We start from the raw sequence: 19,794 nt of genomic DNA, 5'->3' as shown, positions 1-19,794 counted from the left end.
TAGTTTTTCAGTTTTCTCAGTTTTATCTTAACAAAACACAAAACACTCTGGATTTTATTTTTGTAGATGAGAACTAAAGCCTTTACTAACATCTTTCTATCCACAATCTAGTCCATGTTTTTGAACATCATCTAATGTATAAAATGGCATGGATATATAGCATCAGCAGCAGTGCCTGTGTTTGCGAACACAGTGATGGATGGCAATCCGTTATTAAAGCCAAAATGCAGATTTTTTTCAATAGTGTTTGCTTTAAAGATGTTTAAAACTGGAAGTCACAATGCTGTATTTTTATATGATTTCAAGGAAAAAAGTGAGGCTTAAAAACTATAGTTCTGAAGAATGTACAGACATCAGACACACCACATCAAGTCAGATTTCATTTATGCTAACTAATGGTCAGGAAACTGAAAGAGTGAGTGATTGGGGGTCATCAATGGAATTCCACAGAAATCTGTGTTAGGAAAGTCACTTCTCCCAGTCTGAGAGTCCTTTAGGTGCCTTTTTGCAAACTCTAAGTGGGCTTCCATATGTCTTTTCATCCGGAGATGCTTCTGCCTGGCTACTCTGTCATTAAGCCTAGATTGGTGGTGTGTTACAATGATGGTTGTTCTTCTGAAAGTTTTTCCCATCTCCACACAGCCTTGCCCAGATCTTTACCTTAACACAATTCCGTCTCTAAGCTCTGTGGGCAGCTTTTGACCTCATGGTTTGGTTTTTGTTCTGTTATACGTTGTCAGCTGTAGGACCTCACGTGGACAGATGTGTGCCATTCCTAATCAAGTCCAATCAGTTGTACTGACCACTGGTGGCCATCAAACAAGGTGTAAAAACATCTCAATGGTGACCAATAGAACAGGAGGAACCTGGACCAAACTTCAAGTGCCATAGCAAAGGGTCTGAATACTTGTGTTAATGGACAGACCACCCCCTCTGCCCAACTACGCCAGTGACTGTATTTACTATTATTTAGTGATTTATGCAGATATTGTTTCCAATTTTGTATATGCCCTTTTGTTCATTTTAATTTTCTGTGAAGTGCTTTTGAGCAAGGGAAAGGCGCTATATAAAAAAGTATTATTATCATTATTATTTCACCTTCTTTTCTGAATAAAAGAAAACATATAATACATTGTATATTAATATAATAGCATTATATAGCTGATATGTTGTAATGACGTTTTACATATAGTATTACACACGTTATTCATATATACATACATACACACTATCTTAGAGGCAAGTCTCGGGGTGTGCCTAGGAGAGGTGGGGGACGGAGCTGACAGACGTCGCCCGTTGGCCTTTTGCTCTTTGTAATGTGTTGCCACCGAGCGTGAGGGCGACCCTTCTCGCCAACGATGCCTCCCGCGGCCGTTTAAAGAGACGCAGCCCCTCACTTCCTCGCGGCGCGCCTGCAACTCGAGCAGTTATTTCCTGGATCGCCGAGTTCCCCTTTAAGGGGCAGCGATCAGTGCTGGGAATTAACGTCAACTCGGCTCCCGAGCACTCCGGCAGATCAATGAGCTGAGCGCGTTTCTCTTTTCGGCTTCTGTCTTCCAGGAAGCGGACAGCTCGCAAAATGTAACAAAAATTGGACAAGGGCGAGAGGAAGAAATCGCAAAACGTAAATAAGAGGAACGTCTTTTCACAGCCACGTTTAGAAGGAAACAAAGTCGCGGTGCGCGATCGGACGCTGGAAGAGGAATAGGAGGAGGAGGAAAGGGGACGGGAGAGAGTGACGAGGAACAGAGGGGATGAACGTGCTTCTCTGGATTATTTCAAGGAAATACGGGAAAGGGGACCGCGAGGGGGGTAGAATTGACCCCTTCATCCCTTCGGGGAACTTCCTGGATTGCACGAGACATGTCTGAAGCGCCTCTCCAACTGGCGGTGAAGGTAGGTGTGATCTTTTTAATGGACGTGGCCTTTCCGCTCTTGTTTACGGCGTTAAGTCGCGCAAATCACTGGAAGGGGCATCGGTTCTTCCCAGCTGTAAACAGGTTTATGTTGCCACGCGCAACAAAGCCACCTGATTCAAGGGCTGAGGGGGGGTCGGGCAAATGGTTTGCAGTCAGTGGTCAACAAAATACATGCGGTTGTCCCAACCGTTCATCAGTGCTCGTGTCATACTCTAGAACAGTCGCCGCTGAGAACTTGGGGGCAGCGCAGCGCACCTTCTAAGCGACTCGCAGCTTCATGGGAACTTCCAGCGGTTGTCGCTCCTGTCTCCTCCCGTTCCGTTTTTTAAAAAGTGTGGGAACAGGGCTGACTTCCCTGTCGTCAATGTTACCTTTTCTTTAAACAGAAGAACTTTTCACTGTCCGGTTTCAGACCTTAGTTTGGTTCTTTGTTTCTGATCATCAAGATCAATATTTTATTTTTGTATAATAGTTAAATTGATTGCAGTCATAAAGAAACATCGCCTTGAAGCTTAAACGTCTTTAAATGAAACCTTGCAGAATAAAACCTCAACTGTAACACAGTCAGTGGCCTAAAGGTAAAATGGGTTGGACTGCTATAATAAAAATAGAGGACACTTGTCAAAATTGAGCAGGTTATTACTTTGATTACTTATATCACGGATATTAATACAGTGAAAGGATCGTGACGGCGTCACATGTTAAACTGCACGTTTTATGCATCAGCATAGAACCATTTGACCAACTTGGAGAGAAGACAGGATATGAGCCCGTGGGCACAATCGCGCAGTCCAAGGGTGCGAGGGCACAGCATTAGCATGGCAAAATTGATTTTAAGTTAATTTCACTTTAGATTTTTTCTCTTTTCAGAAATCAAGATATTGTGTTTTGACTCACACTTATGCCCCCGCTACAGCGTAATTAGGGATGCAGAATATATATTTTTTTCAGTAATTTTTTTCATTTCATATAATACAAAATTATGCCTATACTGAATGATTAAAAGTACAGCCTCGGAACGTTAATCAGTTGTGGTAAAAATGATCCCAGCTTGAAGGAGTGTGGGCAGTGCCCTGTGATACAACTGGCATCCCATCCAAGTCTTGCTCTGTGTGTTGCTAAGGCAGGTTTCATATCTATTTGGGCCTTAGATTGGTTCAGTAGACATAGGGATGGAAATCAAAGAAACTGCAAGGATTTCTCAAGATCATAAATCTGTTATCAACTGGGCAAAGGGCATGCTTGTAAAATAAATAGTACTGACAATAATAAACCATCACACAACAAAAAAAAAAAAAATCCCCCTAAAAATGGATTTGTCCAGCCCTTGACTTTTCTTCCATAAATTTTAGATTTAGTTTTGTCCGATATTCCATGCAGATAACACTCTTTCAAGTTCTTTTTATATTATTTTGTGATTAAAAAGACAATAACATACATTCTTTAAGTCATCAGTAAAAAACAAATTGGTAACTGCTCATAATTCCCTTGCGTCATTTTCTTTCCACTGTACAGACCACGTGTTGACCAAGCCATGGTGATATTTACATCAGAACAGTGGCAGTATTCAGACTTTTAGAATATGCAAGGAAAAATGCAGTATCAACACAAAGCTACAGAAGACAGCATAAAAGCTGAAATTGGTCATTAGTGTTGCTGTCTAACAGTGGGTGGATATTTACTATTGTTTAACAGAGACAGGAATTTGTGCCAGTTATAGACTGTGAAACACATCTGTTGAATTGCCCCAAATAGTATTTGCAGCTCTCCTTATTTGTTGTGGATTTGCCTTGATGGGTTTAAACTTAGTTCTGCTACAAATGAAGTAATTCCTTATTTTTAAACTGCTATCCTTAGCCAGGTTTGTTTGGCATGGGAATGGTTGGAAAGAAACAAAAGAGCTGTAGTGATCGTGAAAGAAGAAAGGTAGCTGTGTTTTGCTTGTTAATCATTATAACTCTTGATGTGACATTTAATGTGTGATCTCTTAGATTTACTAATTGCTTCTGTGAAAGTATGTGGCGTCTTTAACAATAGAAGGATTTATGATAAGAACAGTTTAATATTTTCTCGTTTGTGTACTTTTATTTGAGATATGCATTCATTGTCCATAGAGTTATATTTAATAATAATAATAATAAGTTTTATTTATGTAGCACCTTTCATACACTCAAGGACACTTAGCAATTCAATACACACATTAACAGGACAGTAGAAATTACATACACGAAAACAAATAATACTCATTGAAAAGATGTGTTTTTAACAGAAGTTTGAAATTTAATAATAGATTTTTCCTCGCGAAGGCTGAGAAGGAGAAAATTCCAAATTTTAGGGGCTATCACTCTGAAGGATCTGTCACCCATAGTTACAAACCTGTATTTAGGTACGGTGAGTAACTTAGCGCCCGATGATCGTAATGCACGGGCAGGAGTGTAAGGGAGCAGCAGCTCAGACAGATAATGAGGGGCTAAACCATGAAGGGCTTTAAAAGTGAGAAGGATAATTTTAGATTTGATTCTTGAAGAAACTGGTAACCAATGTAACTCATAGAGGACAGGAGTGATGTGAGCAGATTTCTTAGTGTGTGCAAGTAAACGAGCAGCAGAATTCTGAACATATTGTAATCTATTGATATATTTAGTTGGGAGGCCATAAAACAAAGCATTGCAATAGTCCATATTTAGATATCAAACCACGAGGTGCAGGTCTTATTTCAAGTTGTGACTTTTGTGTGAATCTGTTTGTTCTGCCTGTGTCAGTGTGTGTGTGTGTGTGTGTTATCCTTGGGCTCCATTTTTCATAATGAAATAATTTCACACTTGCTTTTTAAGTTCCTTGAGATAATTGAATAATTACTTGGCACTTTGATTATAAAATCAGAAAAACTATAATTATTGTGTGCATTTTTTCCCAAATTTGTATTTGTTGATATGCATGATTTTGTTTTTCTTCTTATTAATTTGTTTTACTCATTTTGTTCAAGATTTGCTGCAATATTTGTTGCTTTATTTTGGCGTTGGCGGTTATTTTGTGCTTAGCAGTGTGTTCCTGGTGTTACATGTGAGACCTGAATGTTGCACGTTGTCACCTCATCACCTGGAAGGTATTTAAGGGAGTGACGTGTTTTCCTCCTAGTTTACAAGCTTCTCGATTCTTTCTTAGAAATCAGCCTTATAACTGTGTTAGCAAGCAGCCAGTGGAATTAACAATTTTTTAAGAACTACAGATAACTTGCATGTTATTTCAAACTCGTCTTTAACTTGCATGTTATTTCAAACTCGTCTTTGATTTACATATTAGGCTTTGTTGTTTCCTTTTCTATAAATGCACATTATTTGTTCACCATGATTTTTTTTTTTGTTTTTACCATGTCCTGGTCCATCCATAATAAATACTTTCTCCGCCTTCTCCTGCCTTGGCAGAATAGCTGGCACCTCGAAGGGGGAGGCTTTCAAAAGCAGCTGGGCAGAACCGATTCCAAAGCATCTGTTAGAACAAAAGTGGCAGGTTGCTTGGCCACCCTTCAATCCCATCCACATGTGTCTACTGTTCCTTTCTGAATTCGGCTCCATCAAAATATCAGTCACAAACACACAGTGTGCCATGTCTGGGTTGTCTGTCGATTCATCAATGACAAGGAATATACAATCAACCTGATTGACTCCATCGATCTCCTAACTTTGGAAATTCTCTACTAAGACAAGAATGTAACATGCAACAGCTGACAGAGCTACCTGTGCAGATTCAATAACTGTATTTGTTGAATTATCACGTTCAGGCTCTGATAAAATGCCTATAACATATTCTTTTTAATGCCTCTGCATTACTGAAGGCTTTTTTGTGCTTAAGCAGTATCCATGTAGCTTGAAGGGAAACATTTGTTGCTCAGTCTTATGGAGTTAGTGAGCGTGTGCTGCCATTATAAAGACTACTGTTCAGTTTATTCATCATTGAAGAGACAATTCTTGGTATCAGTTTTTTTCTTAAGGCATGTTCATGGTGACATTTTTGCAAACAAGCTCATTTTGATAGCAAAAAAAAAAATGTAAACGATTGCGCTTGCTCATTAGGAATGAGAATATCCCCAGAATGAATTGAGTGCGACATATGCTTGATGAGTTGTTATGTTGTGTAGGAACAAATTTAACAGGTTTAAATTGACTTAACGTTTGTGCAATGTTAATGAGTCGGTGACTGGATGAGAGTGTGTGTTAAAGTGTATGAAATGTGTGTGTGAGCAAGGTATGAATTACAGCAGGGCCTGGCTCAAAGAGTATTAGTTTTGTGAGAATTTGGCCCCAGGCAAATCTTTTTGGTGTCCCCTGATAGTGTATACACAATGTAACCAGTAGGGGGAGTCACTGAACCCCAAACCCTAGACACAATCACTCCTGAACCAGCCATGGGTTCAAATACATGTTATCTTTGGTTAAGATAACCAAAGTATAAACAGCACAGAAAACAATTCCCTTCCTTCACACTCCTCCCATCAAGTCTTGTCCACTGCCTCCCGTGGATAGAGAACATTCATATAATGTGAGACATTTCAATAACACTTTATTTGAAGGGCGTCTACATAGTGACTCCATAACATATGCATAATCATGGAATGACATTTAAGACGAGATACTGGATTATTAATGGACAGTTAACATCAGTATTTAGATGTGAAACAAAATATCATTGAAAAAAAACTTTTTCACAGCACTGCACTCATTTAAAATTCAACATAATTTAACTAACAATATGTATTGCTACATCAGAGTCTACACATATTATGTTTTAATACAATGCAATTGCATCTACTTTATAAACATTTGAATCATCTTATGAATAATATTATAAAAATATAAAATATTGCTTCTTAAATAATAAATGTTATTCAATAACCTATTCGTGTGTTATGAATCTCCATGTTGACACCCTTCAACTAGACCGTTAGCAATATTTATTCCCCTATTGGACATTTAAAATAATCTCAAATTAGTTGAAGTTAAACATACAGACGGAAGACTCGTGTCTTTCTATAACTCTTCAGTTCTGCTCAGTTGTAGCAGTCACGTTAATTTCTCGAAAAATGTGTCCTCACAGTCCTCAGACAAAAAGCAAGCATATTAAAATGAGGAATCAAGAAATGATGCTTGTTGACAGTGGCTTTGAATGAATGAAACATAAAAGAAAAAGAACCAGCCATCGTGACTGACAACGCCACTATTATAGAGCTACTTCATGTTACCTGCTTTGCACACACTCACTTTTGTGTCTCCTGCTGCTCTCAAAATTCCAACAATTGCCCATTTGCTTTAGCCGGGTGAGGCGTGTTGCAAACTTCTTCCTTTGTAGCAATACAGCTAGCCATGTGCTTAAAGAGATGCAACATTTATTGGACTTGCCAACACAAGAACTTGTGATTGATGCATTTACACAATGGAACGACGCATTGGAAATGCAAGAAAAGTTTTTGGAAGAACAGCGAGTCATCTCAGCAGCTCTGCATATAGTCAGCGAGGTTGCTCCTGGTGTGACTGGCATGCCGTGCGCTTGTCTGCAGCACATCCGACACAGGTGCCCAGTGGTTTTTAATGTGTGATTGTCACGTAGGAATCTGCTGCCCCGGATGTTCAGCTGTCCACCTGATTTAAGTGTTGAAGACGCTGATTTCAGTTAAAGAGGACCCACCAATTTATGCAAGATAGTAAATTGCTCTTTCCATAGAAAGTCTTAACAGGTGCATCTACTGGACCTGTGTCACAAAAATGACAATAAAAGATCATAAAGGTTTGGGGCAACCACCCATATGATGTGCTTTGGCTGCAAAAAGGTATTTTTAAAGATAGCGAGTTGTTCACAAATCTAAAACAGAACTGTAGTGAATAGTCAAGATAGCGGTTTTAAAGGCCAGTCTAGGAAGTGATGTCATCGGGGCCGGAAGCAGAAGTGACGTCATCAGAGGTGGGGCCAGAAGTGCTGTCATCAAAGGCACCGGAACTGGAAGTGACGTCATCAACGGCGTCAGGACTATGTGGGATTTTCAGAGAATGGTCTGCAAAGGATCGAGAAAGACAGTTAGTGCACCCCACTGCCCCCTGGTCTGACGTGGAATTGCCATTATTCAGGCCCTTTAGTTGACTCCTACTCACACGTGTGTGACAACTGATATGAAAAAAATGATCATGATGAAATTTGTTTTTCCCCATATCACCCAGGCCTACTCATGCATGCACCCATTATCACTCATACTGGGCCAGTTTAGTTTCATCAGTCAATATAAAATGCATATATTTGGATATGGAATTGCAGTCTGAGAATCACATGGAAAAACTTGCATGGACATAGAAAGTACTTTCAAAGTCAGGCCAGAATTTGAATGCATTCTCTTAGTGCTTTGAGACATCAGAGCTACCCATTGTGTCACCCTATCACCTGAAACTAAAGTAGTATATAAATAATAAAGCGGCACTGGCTCAGCCAACTCTGTCAGTGTCACTTGCACTTGTCTGCTTAATAAAAACAGGGTAAGTTAGAAACAAGTAAGAACTACTCTTTAAGTGAAAAGTTTAAGGCAACTTCTGTCCAACAGTGTATAAAATATACATACTGTACCTTCTGTCTTAAACACATCACACAGCTTTATTTTATACTTAAGAAACTGCTAGTGGGAATTGGCCATCTGTTAAGCTAGTAAATGCAGGAATTGTCAACCATTTTTTAAGCTTGGTGAACAAGAAAGCCTGAAGCTACTTCAGGTGAAAACAACATGCTTGAACTAATTTTAACAGAATTAGGGAGCCAGATATGAGGAATGGGCAGGGAGGAAAAAAACCCGCTTTCTGAATAGAGGTAGGTGTCCAATTAAGTGCCTACATTGTAATAGCTACCCTACCATGTTGGTTTAGGAAATATATTAAGACATTAAAAATAGCATCTAGTCCTAAGGCAGGCAATATGGTCAGGTGATTCAAATGTAAAAGTGGGAAGTCACTGGATCAAGCCATCTTGAAGCCATCATATAATTAGCATTGGGTCCAAGAGTTAAAAACTACTGATGGGTTGTGGGAGGGTGCAGGTGAGTTTGAAAATCCATGTATTATCTGTATATCTGGGCAGACCTTTTTGCTTTAAATTCCTTTGATTTTTCTCCTGGGGTATAGCAGCTGCTGATATCTTCTCAATGTGCTTCTGATATGTGTAAAGAACGAAAGACTGTAAAGCACATGTTCACGTTTTCAAGAAGCATATTAACTTGCCTCATTTTATATATGTGACTCACTTTCTTACCTACTACCCACGCTAAAGTCCAGAGTTTATACCACAGCCTAGTGGCTGTCTTCATTTGCACATTCTACCCATGGGCTTTCTTTCACTTACCAAAGACGTGCATTTTAAGTTAAATGGCAGCTATAGACTGACCAAGTGTGTGTGTGTGTTTTTGACTATGGTGGACTGGCATCCAGTCAGGAATGGTTCTAACTGTGTTCCTGGTGCTGCCCTCAAGCAGGGGGCCAACAATGGATTGATGGATGGAATAGATGAAATTTAGAAATGCATTGTCTTTTTTTTTTTTTTTAAGCAGGTAATGCCTCCTTTATTATTTGATTTGAAAGATCAATAACCAAGTGGGCAAAATACAATAATTTACCTTTACTATGCTGTATAAATAGATCAATTCTCAGAAATAATCAATGTGGCTTGATTGCTTTAAGGATGTGAGCTTGTTATAACTTTATAGCTGGGGAGTTCCGCATTAAGTATACATATTTAAATAGTGGAAATCTGTTCATAGATATTACTTTTTTTGTTTGTTTTTATGAAGTAACAGGAAAGGGTAGAGTCCAACTCGAAACAGTTTAGAGTGTCTTTGGAACACGCTATTGCTATTTTCATTTGATCGAGTTATGCTTTGTAATTATGCTTTTGTTTCTTAACAAAGTTGTAAAAAGTGGCTAAAACAAAGTTTAAGATTCAGTATTTCCTAGAAAACATCTATTATGTGAAAATATGTGAAGTCTGGTACTATGCACTATGGTGGAAGGTTTCACTCTTAAGGAGTTTTACAGCACTACTTAATACACAGGAGATACTTACTGACTAGGAAGTGATGAGAATAGAGTTGTGTAACTTGCTGTCTTCAAAGTGGGCTAGGAAGAGTCAAAAACACTCCTATATGGTGTGTCCCATACACATACCTGAACATGCTACTGCTGGAATTAAGGAACAGTAGGTGGGTTCAAGATCACAGGTAGATATTGTTAAATATGCATTTTAAATCTGAAAGCAAGCAGATTTGAGACAGGAAAATTTCAGGATTTTGTTGGGGGAAAATTTAAAAACCTTAACTTGTATTTCAATAGATCATTTATATTGTGACTAATCCCTTTCTTTAACTGTATTCTTATCCAAATTATGTTCTTATTAACTAACACCGTTACCAATGCTTGAAGTCACAGCCTTAGATTATTTTAGATGCTGGAGGGCAGTATGCATTAGGCTTGGAGAATATGGTGGTAGTATTGTGGTGATGTTTGTAGCCTTGACCCACAATTTTATTTTTTCCTTGAGATGATGATTTCAAATGCTCAGTTGTGCATGCTAGAGGAATAAAGAAATATTTCCAGATTCAGGAAATGATTACTTAAGAAAAAGGGTTGCTAATCTGATGCATCGTTACTTAGTTTTGGTGGCCTAATGGTGACAAGCTCATGTTAAGTAAGATAGACTGGACTATTTAAGATTGTATTTTATGGTTATAGTATTTGGATTGTATTGTCAATAGATATCTCTGTTTTAATCCTTATACACCACTGCTGGGGGGTTTGTTTTGTTTTGGACATGCTCTGTCTCTATATGCTCTTCAGATGACTGGGACTTTGTGAAGTGTGGTCTAGCCTCACGTGGTCTAGCCAAATTGGGTGGCGGAGGGACTTGGTGAGAGAGCAAGTTATCTCAAATCTGTCATTTTAATCCTTATAATTATAAGTGCCAATGTAACAATAGGCTTCATGACAACAAAATGTTCAGAAGCAATGTCTCCATGACTGAACAGTTAACTTTGTGAGTTGGAATGTTAACGGTCTAAATCATGAATTAAAGAGAAAGTATTCTCTCACCTAACAGGTCTAAACACTAAAATGGTATTTTGCCAGGAGACCTACTTAATTAAGCAAGAATCATTTTCAGCTGCACAGAGACTGGACTGGCCAAATATTCCATTCCAGCTTTACAAAGAAAACTAGAGGTGTGGGAATTCTAATACATAGAACAATCTCATTTGTAAGGAAGCAGATTCTCTCCCCTCTCTTTTTATTGTTTATTTGTATTCATTTATTAATTTATCTATTTACTTATTTTTACTAGTTTAAAGTTTTACTCTGTTGGCCTAGCTCTCTTTCTCATTGGTGGGGGTTGATTTGTTTCGAACCTAGTTTTGTTAAACTTGACTTGCTTATATGGATTTTTTTTATTTTAATAGAATCAATAAAATGCTTAAAAAATTAGAAAGTTAATGTGCCTTGCAGCAGGTACCAGCCTTCAGGTGTGCTACAGCTGATGACAGGCCGGCACCTGCTCTCATGTGGCAAGATATTTGCATTTTTGAGCCTGTGAATGCTGTTCTAAAGCCAGTTGATGTGTCTAACAGTTTTTTTGATAGTACTTAGTAGGCTTGTACTGATAGGTGATATCATTTGCAATCAGTGGTTGATTACTGACATCACCAATAGACTTTTCTTTGCAAAGGATTTGAATCAAGTGGTTAAACACATAAACACACTATGCACTTGTATCCCAGTTGTATACAACTATGCTGTAAATGCATTGCTTTTACTTGAAGTAGGAAACTTAAATGTTTCTTTACCAGAAAGCTACAAATCTAAATATATTTTCACCAATAAAACTCAAATTAGCAAACTGACAACATCCTCTATTGTGAAGTTCAATATAGTAGACACTCTGTTTTAATCACTAGCTGAAGAAGTCACTTGTCATGTATTATTTAGTGAAGACAAGAGAGGCAGAGGTTGTGCTGCTGCAACTGTGTAATTGTGACAGCTCTAGTGAAAGTCACACCTTTGCTGCGGTCATCCTGGATGCGTGAACAGAATCAACATTCCTGCTTAGATCATTCAATGACCGCTACTGCTGTTTGCCAGACTCTGCAAGCATTATTTCACATTCTTTAGTTTTTGCAAAAGACAGCATGAGATTTGAAGAATGTGCTGCAGCCAGTGTCATGGTATAATGCCACTGGTACTGGCTCTTCTAACACCTTATCCAGCCTTTTTGTAATAAGCAAATCAGTGAGCCAGTCTATTTGGAAAGAGTGTTGTGCTCTCTGGTCAGCTCAGCAGAAGACTTCACCAACAAGGGAACAACTCTGTGCAGCGTTGGCCTTCAAAGGCTAACGTATCCCACCACTGGCCCTAAAAATAATTTGACATAGATTATTACAATCGAAAGGGATACAACCACTTAATTTAAATCTAGGCTAATTTTCTTTACAGGAGTGTCATTTTTGAGTAGTTGAATGCTGACATGTATGGCTGAAAAATACATATTATGTGAAGCAAATGTAATTTATTCACATAAATAATGTGAAACGGCTATGGTACCATTATGTTCACCTCGCACTGCCCTGCCAATAAATAATGGCTGGTGAGATACAGTGTAGTCCACTGAATGCTGATGATAATTTGAGTTTGTTATGAATCTTTCTCAATAAAAAATCTTTTTGCTTACTCAACAAATTACTTTGGTTAATTCATTTGAGTCACCATGCACATTTGCTTTGCAATCAAAGTGTAGCTGGATAGGCAAGGCTGATTTCTTAGCCAACCATTTGCACATCTGTATTTTTCTATATTTAATTGAAAATATTTTTGTGCCATTTCACAGTGCATGGCAATTATTAATGAGGACACCCAGCAGCCAATTTATAAAAAGCAGGAATTGAGGAGAAGCACTCTTGGCAATCTTTTTCTCTTAAACCCCCAACCTGATGATATCAGCTATCAACAATGTTTAAGAGGACGATGACCAACCTGAGTTTTACATATTGCCCAACCCTAGAATGCATCATCCAGTATTTTGGGTATAAAAGAATGCACTCAATGACTCTATGAAAATCAATTTTTCAAATTAGTTTAGTTAGGAAAAGGCTCCTTAGTAATGGTTAGGACCTCTGCTTTGAGTTTTGATTAAAGACTGTTATTTTTCATCATTACACTTTGGCCTGTTTTTTTTATGGCTTTACCAGGAATTTTGGGAGAGACTGATACAACCTGCCCCACTAGAAATGAATGATTCTGCAGTCAATATGGTAGAATCCTTCAAATTTCTGGGCACAACTATACACCCTCAGCTGGGACATTAACACCACTTACATCACTAAAAGGCACAGCAGCCGTTGTACTTCTTACACCAAGTGAAGAAATTAAGTATTTCCCAGCCAGTCCTAGTTCAATTTTACAAAGCCATAATTGAAAGTGTAATCACATTCTCCATTATTGTCTGGTTTGGCTCAGCAACGGCACACTCCAAATCTAAATTACAGTATATTGTGAGGTCTGCTGAGAAGATAATTGGCTGTGCTCTTCCATTTGTGGCAGACCTGCTGTCGTGTGACTAACTATATCATAGGGATCGCCACAGAGTCATCTCACCCAGCTCATGCCTTATTCCAAAAATTCCCCACTGGTAAATACTTCTGGTCAGTTTAAACTAAAACTAACAAACACCTCAGTAGTTTCTTTCCCAGAGCCATAGCCCTTTCAAACCAGTAATTTAGCCAGTGTTCTTTGTATATTCATACGTGCTGTCATACACTTATGAAGGTTTGTGTGTTTACAGTGTATGGACATGTATGTGTGTGCACTTGCACACATACTATACACTCACATTTTCACTTGCACATCATCATTTGCATGTCTCTTTTATAATTGAATTGCATCCTTTGGCCACATTAGTTCTGTCTAAATCTGCCCTAGTGATACTTTCAATTTACCTTCCTGATGCTAATTTTTATCACAAATTATTTTATTTGTTCAGGGTTTTCCTGTAATGTTTGTATTTTTGAATTTATTGTGACTTATTTTCTTTTATTCTATTTCAAAGCTTTGTGTTTCCTGTATTTATCTTTTTTTTTAGCATTTTATGCTGATACTTTTTGTATCTAATGTTATGTATTTGATCTTGATTCTGATTATAGTGTTTTACACGCACACACTTAACTGGGTGAAGATGAGGAACTTGATTAAGGTAGAAACCTGGTTTATTAAAAACCCATGTTTACATGCATAAGTATGCTTCTGGAGTTCTCCTATGATAAAATGCTCTGACCTCATTAAACTGCACAAATGTCATCATCATGTGTTTTATAAAAACGTTTAGTCCGTCATGTATTACGAAATAAATAGCATTGATCCCCATTTTACATCCTCGATCTGAGCGCTCGGTGATTTGCAGTATGAACACTGGCCACATGTATAGCAAATAGTTGGAATAAAAATAAACTGGCACTTTTTTAATATGTTTCTGTTGCTGGATTGCATACAGCACACTCTTCTTTTCGACTGTGTGATTGGGCTCCTCAAAGGAGCGGCACACCAGGACGTGTCTTTTCTGCCCTACACTCAGTGCTGCTGTGATAGTAACTCTGGGATATTGCTTAAATAAAATAAGCATTGCATTTAATTACTTGTAAAAATGAATAGAATTAATTAACACACGTTAGTTTTTACTCATTAACCTGCTGCTCTTGAGATTGAGCTGTGGAGCTTAGCTCTGTATGTTCAGCTCATCAAAATAAATGTAGTGGTTTCTGAAATACTGAGAACAGAATATTTCAAGCAGGAAAAGGAATAATGCGATCATATCTTGTGGACACTTCCACCTATGACTGTGTGAATGAAGCTAAGCAGGCGAGCAGAGTGCAATGAACATGCTTAGACTACAGAATCAATTTGGGGTTTACTTGACCGACCAAATAAATAAATAAATCTCTTTACCTGATTTCTCAGAGACCAGTAACTCAGTTTCTCTTAACACATTGTCGGGCAACTGGTATGCCGTGGAATTTTCTAGGGGCGCCGCGAAAACTTTTGTAAAATATTTAAAATTGCTAGTGTTTTTGAACTTTTGGTTGATAAAATTTTTTTTTTTAAACATTATCTTTTTAATGTTGGAAAAACAGAACACTTACGGAAATGAAGTCTAAGAAAAGTGAGAGACTTCAAATGATCGACAAGGAAATGCACGTCTGTCTTTCGAAAATTGATCAATCTCATATGTGCTGAAAAACAATCTCAACGTTCACATTAATAAAATTTACGATTTATCCTTTGATTCCTTTATTAATAAATTGTCTTTCAAACTTGTAAAATTAACTGTTTTTATTGGTGAATGTCCATAGATTGTGTCGTCATGACTTTATTTATGGGCAGTCCCTCAGGTGCGCCGCAACTCGAAAAAGGTTGCCTTTCACTGTCTTAACTAGAATAAGAGTTTATGTGATATTTTAAATACTAGGTTTCTGGGAATAACTGGATTATTAAAGTGCATCTAAACACACTGACAATAGAGCTACCCACTTTTAATCTGTTAAATTTTAATTATATCATGGTGTAAAGTTTTGGCCAAACAGCCCACACCTAGGTCACACTTACAGTATTGGACTGTGGGATGTAGGAAGAATCTGCACAGTAGCAACAGCTGTGGCAAGTAAAAATCAAAGCAAGTTTTAAAAGAAATGGCTCTTTGGCTTGTCTGCACCAGCAATGGAATAAACTGCTCCATTTTCTAGCAAAATGCTTCAAAGAACAAAACAAGTCTCTCTAGTAATAGGACACGTACTACTGTATATTACCAGAAGCACATCATACAGATATACAGTTATAGCAGCAGGAACAAAACAGCATACTAAACACAAATCTACAAACGCTAAATTTCCATCATTAGTTTGGTTTTCAATGGCAAACTAATGTTGATTAGTATAATTACTAATATGTAACAAATATACTGAAAGCACATACAGTATATCATTTATTTGACATTGGCAAATGTAATGCAGTCTCTCAATTACAATTAAGTGAATACAGGTAAACAGGCTAAGCAATAACAAAGTGTGATCACTCATATACTGCATGATGCTTTGAAAGCATTGCAACAAAGGCTGCTTTTATAAGAGCTCTTGAATAATGAATTAATGTAAAACTGTCAAGTCTGATTTCACACAGGAAGCTTCAAAGTTGGGACAAAAGTAAAAAAAGGGACATATTTGGACAATTAAAGCAGCAGGAGATCATTACATTTGTAATTTAAATTAATTTGCCATTTGTCCATTAAATATTACACTTCAGTAAGGTTTTTTTTTTTTTTTTTAACCAGCTAATGATGCAAATGTGAATTTCATAATGGCAAATGTTACAAGCCTAACAGAGTGATTCTCTGACAAACCATATTTTAAAAGCATGTTGTTACAAAAATAGCTTTACTTTGTTTAAATGAAGATTTACTGAATTATATTGGAATTCAGTAATTCAACAGTACAGATAGTAATGTTTGAGTTTATGAATTTAGTGTTGATTTTAAATAGTGGTTTTCAGTTACAGGTGAGTTAATGTCAGAGAACACAATTATAATGTGCAAATGGTAAGATTAATCAGGTTGTCCGTTTTGGACACGAGGATGCGCTCCAGCTCCCCAAACACCCAACACAAGCAGGCTTAGACACAGATTTAAAAGACAAAGAGTCTTTTATTGTGGGAAAACTCTTTTTACAAGCGTTTCCAACCACCACAGCCACAGGTACAATAAAGCACTGTACAGCTCGACTCTTTTCTTCCTTCTCTCACTGGTCACTGCCTCCTCCACGCAAGCATTGTCCACCTTCCTTCCGACTCTGGCTCCATGATGTGAGGCAAGCAGCTCATTTTATCTAATCCCCAGGAAGTGCTTCCGGTGACATGAAGCTGCAGGTCCAAAGCACTTCCAGGTGATGTAGGAGCCTTAAGGAGTAGGGAATCCCAAATCCTGTAGTTCCCCCAGGCGGCCCCCATGAGACCCAACACAATTTCCTTTGGGACTACAGTACCTGGCATGGCTTTTGGGCACCCATGCAGGGATGTGAACCTGGGCTCACTGCCATCTAGTGTCCTCGGGGAGACAAAGCCTTGTAAAGCTGTCTCCCCCTGTCCTTCCATCCTGAGGGCGTCCTGGTCAGGTAAGGCTGGCGACCATCCCTCACACTGTGATGATGGCAATTCTTTATAAATCCTATGCCAAAATCCCCCTGTGACAATAGCACATATTGTTATACTGGGTGAATCCCCATGTCTGTCATATAAGTCTTTGTAATTTGATATTTAAGAATGCCAATACTATGTTGTTTACTTATATTTAAATTTGTTGCTTACCCTGACATTAGACTTTGAAAGAAAAAGAGAGTCTTGGCAGGAAACTCATGCAGACATTTATACTTACAGGGAGAGGAATCTGAATCACTACAGCAGTGTGCTATCGAAATATAACAACTGACATCTTATTGACAACGTGATTGAAGCAAAATTCTACAGCCACAGGTATCCCCCAGGGTCAAAATTGGGGGGAAAAACATACTGTCTGAAATATCCATACTACCTCCTGGATAAACTTCTACTTGAATTGCATTTGTTTAATTTGTTTCTTGGTTTCTTACTGTGCTTCTTGTGTGTCAGTATCTTTTTCACTTTCATTATGCTATTCATTGGCGTATAGGTTAAAACTCATTTTAAATGAAGACTCAGCAGGTAAAAAACACACCCTGACTTCCCATGTGACTTTGCACAAATAATTTAGCCTGATTTTAATTTGTGTTTGCATTTTGCCCATCAGCTTGCTTTCACAACCTTTTAATATATCTTGCATGTTTAGAGACCGAGATTACTGTGAAAGTGTCTCACATCTAAACATATACTGTAATTACTCAGATGGACTTGGGTATGGGTATCCCACAACTTGCTTTTTTTTTTTTAGTTATCTTCAAGTAAGCTGGTCTCAGTGCAAGTAGAGTACGACTTTGATTTATTCTTTATGATCAAATGTGCCTTCATATGTGCAAGCAGCTCTTACAAAAGAGCCTGTTGCCCTCTTTATCTTCTCAGCTTAATTGTAATCTAGTAGACAAAAGTTGTAGGATCCCAAATCTGCTGGAAACACACACACACGAACTTACTCTTGGACTTTATTAAATTTGTAGTGTTAGTAATCAACTGTTGATGTCCTGTTTGTCTTTTAAAAATACACAAATGAGCTTTTATTTGATTTTCATGTTCAGATTGTTGAACTGATAAATTGAGGTTTTTGAATTAATTACAGTATCTTGTGGCTTTTCTTCCTCTGTGTGTGCTCACCTGTCTCTATGGATGTCATGTTTTTTGCATTTGAAAGGAATGTAAAAATAAAACGAGGCCTTGTTAGCAAAGGCCCCCAGTGGGGAAATGAGGGGAAATGAGCTGCATGTCTCTGTTGTCCTGAAGCTGTTAGAGCCTATAGTGCAGTAAAAAGTGACAGTTAATACTTGAAGAAAAATAAAAAAAAAACATATCATTATATTAATCATTTTTAGCTATTTTGCTGAGTATACTCTTGATGCTTAAATGTGCATGTGCTGTGTTTTCTTTCCAGCACAGTTTTCTACGTAGAGTACATCACCCGAGTGTGGAAAATCATGTGCAGCTGTCTTATCATTCGCAGCCTTTATTTTTGTGTGCATCTGTACAGAATGTTGATTTCGTGAAATGCTTTTCCATTGCTAGATTGATTAAATTGCTGATTATAAACTGGCCCGGAGTGTGTGATGGTTCTCTGCCTTGCACCTGATGGTGCTGGGAAAGCCTCAGGTCTTTATGATTTCAGATTGTAGGTCCTTGAGGGGATGGGGCTGTGTAAGCATTTGAAGAGTTCTGTGTTATTTAATGTCTTGTGTGTCATTTAAAAAGTGCGATAAAATGGTAACTACAGTATTTTCCAAATTTGCTTATTATCACAGATTTTTGCTACAATCAATCACAGGGAACACTCGAGTTCAAAACCATACTTATTATTAATAATAATTTATTATGTTTATCTAGTTATTTTCCTACTCAAAACACTTTACTTAGACAGTGGAGAACCACTTCAACCACCACCAATGTGTAGCAACCACCTGGATGATTTAACAGCAGCCATTCTTATGCCTGTACACTCACTCCCCATTGGCTATAAGGTGGTGGAGGGGTAGCTAATAAGGAACAGGGACTTATGAGGGGGCCAGGATGACCAGGCCATGGTGGGCACTTTAGCCAGAACATCTGAAAACAACCTACTCTTTTTGAAAGATGCCCACAGAGAATCGGGAGCACTTTTTTTACATCTCATCCATAGGATGGTGTCAGTTTTTACTGCACAGTTTCATGCACCTCTGATGGTCTGAACAACACCTCCTTCAGCAGCAACCCAAGCTTTTCTTAGATGGTCTTCTATCTAAGTACTGACAAGGCTTAGCTCAGCTTCAGGTGGATTACCAGTTTTGAAGTGCAGGTGGCATGGCTGCTGGCTTACCCACTTCAAGTCACCAATCAGTTCAACACAAAAGTTTGTGAATGGAAAGCAGCATTCCTGGAGAAAATCAATGAAGATAAAGGAACGCCTGTAGATTCCACCCAGACGGTAAGCAGGCCAAGATTCAAATCAGCACTCTAATGCACTAACCAAATCACTGCTCGGGATTGAAAATACGTTTTTCTCAATTGGATTACAAAGTTAGGCATATTATTAATACTTTTAAAAAAATATATCTTTGGTCAATTTGGCAGATGATAGTCAAGCATTTTATTATATATTTTTTGTTTCACCTTAGCGA

The 19,794-nt window shown here is 38.1% G+C and overlaps 1 protein-coding gene across 3 annotated transcripts in view; it reads left to right on the top strand.

The window, feature by feature from the left end:
- Positions 1-1,386: 1,386 nt before the first annotated feature.
- etv6 (ETS variant transcription factor 6) overlaps positions 1,387-19,794 on the top strand; it is a 102,433-nt gene continuing 84,025 nt past the window's right edge. The window contains exons 1-2 of one of the 3 annotated variants that reach the window (XM_039769481.1): positions 1,390-1,896; positions 17,399-17,494. Coding sequence is in view for 2 of the 3 variants with exons in the window: in XM_039769480.1 (XP_039625414.1) it covers positions 1,864-1,896 (33 nt within the window). In the remaining variant the exon portion in view is untranslated. Of the gene's footprint in view, positions 1,897-17,398; positions 17,495-19,794 lie in introns of all 3 variants that reach the window. The other 2 variants (XM_039769480.1, XM_039769479.1) reach the window with 2 other exon arrangements.

The sequence above is a fragment of the Polypterus senegalus genome, chromosome 11 (assembly GCF_016835505.1).
Source record: "Polypterus senegalus isolate Bchr_013 chromosome 11, ASM1683550v1, whole genome shotgun sequence".
NCBI lineage: Eukaryota > Metazoa > Chordata > Cladistia > Polypteriformes > Polypteridae > Polypterus > Polypterus senegalus.
This window is presented reverse-complemented; position numbering and strand designations above follow the sequence as displayed.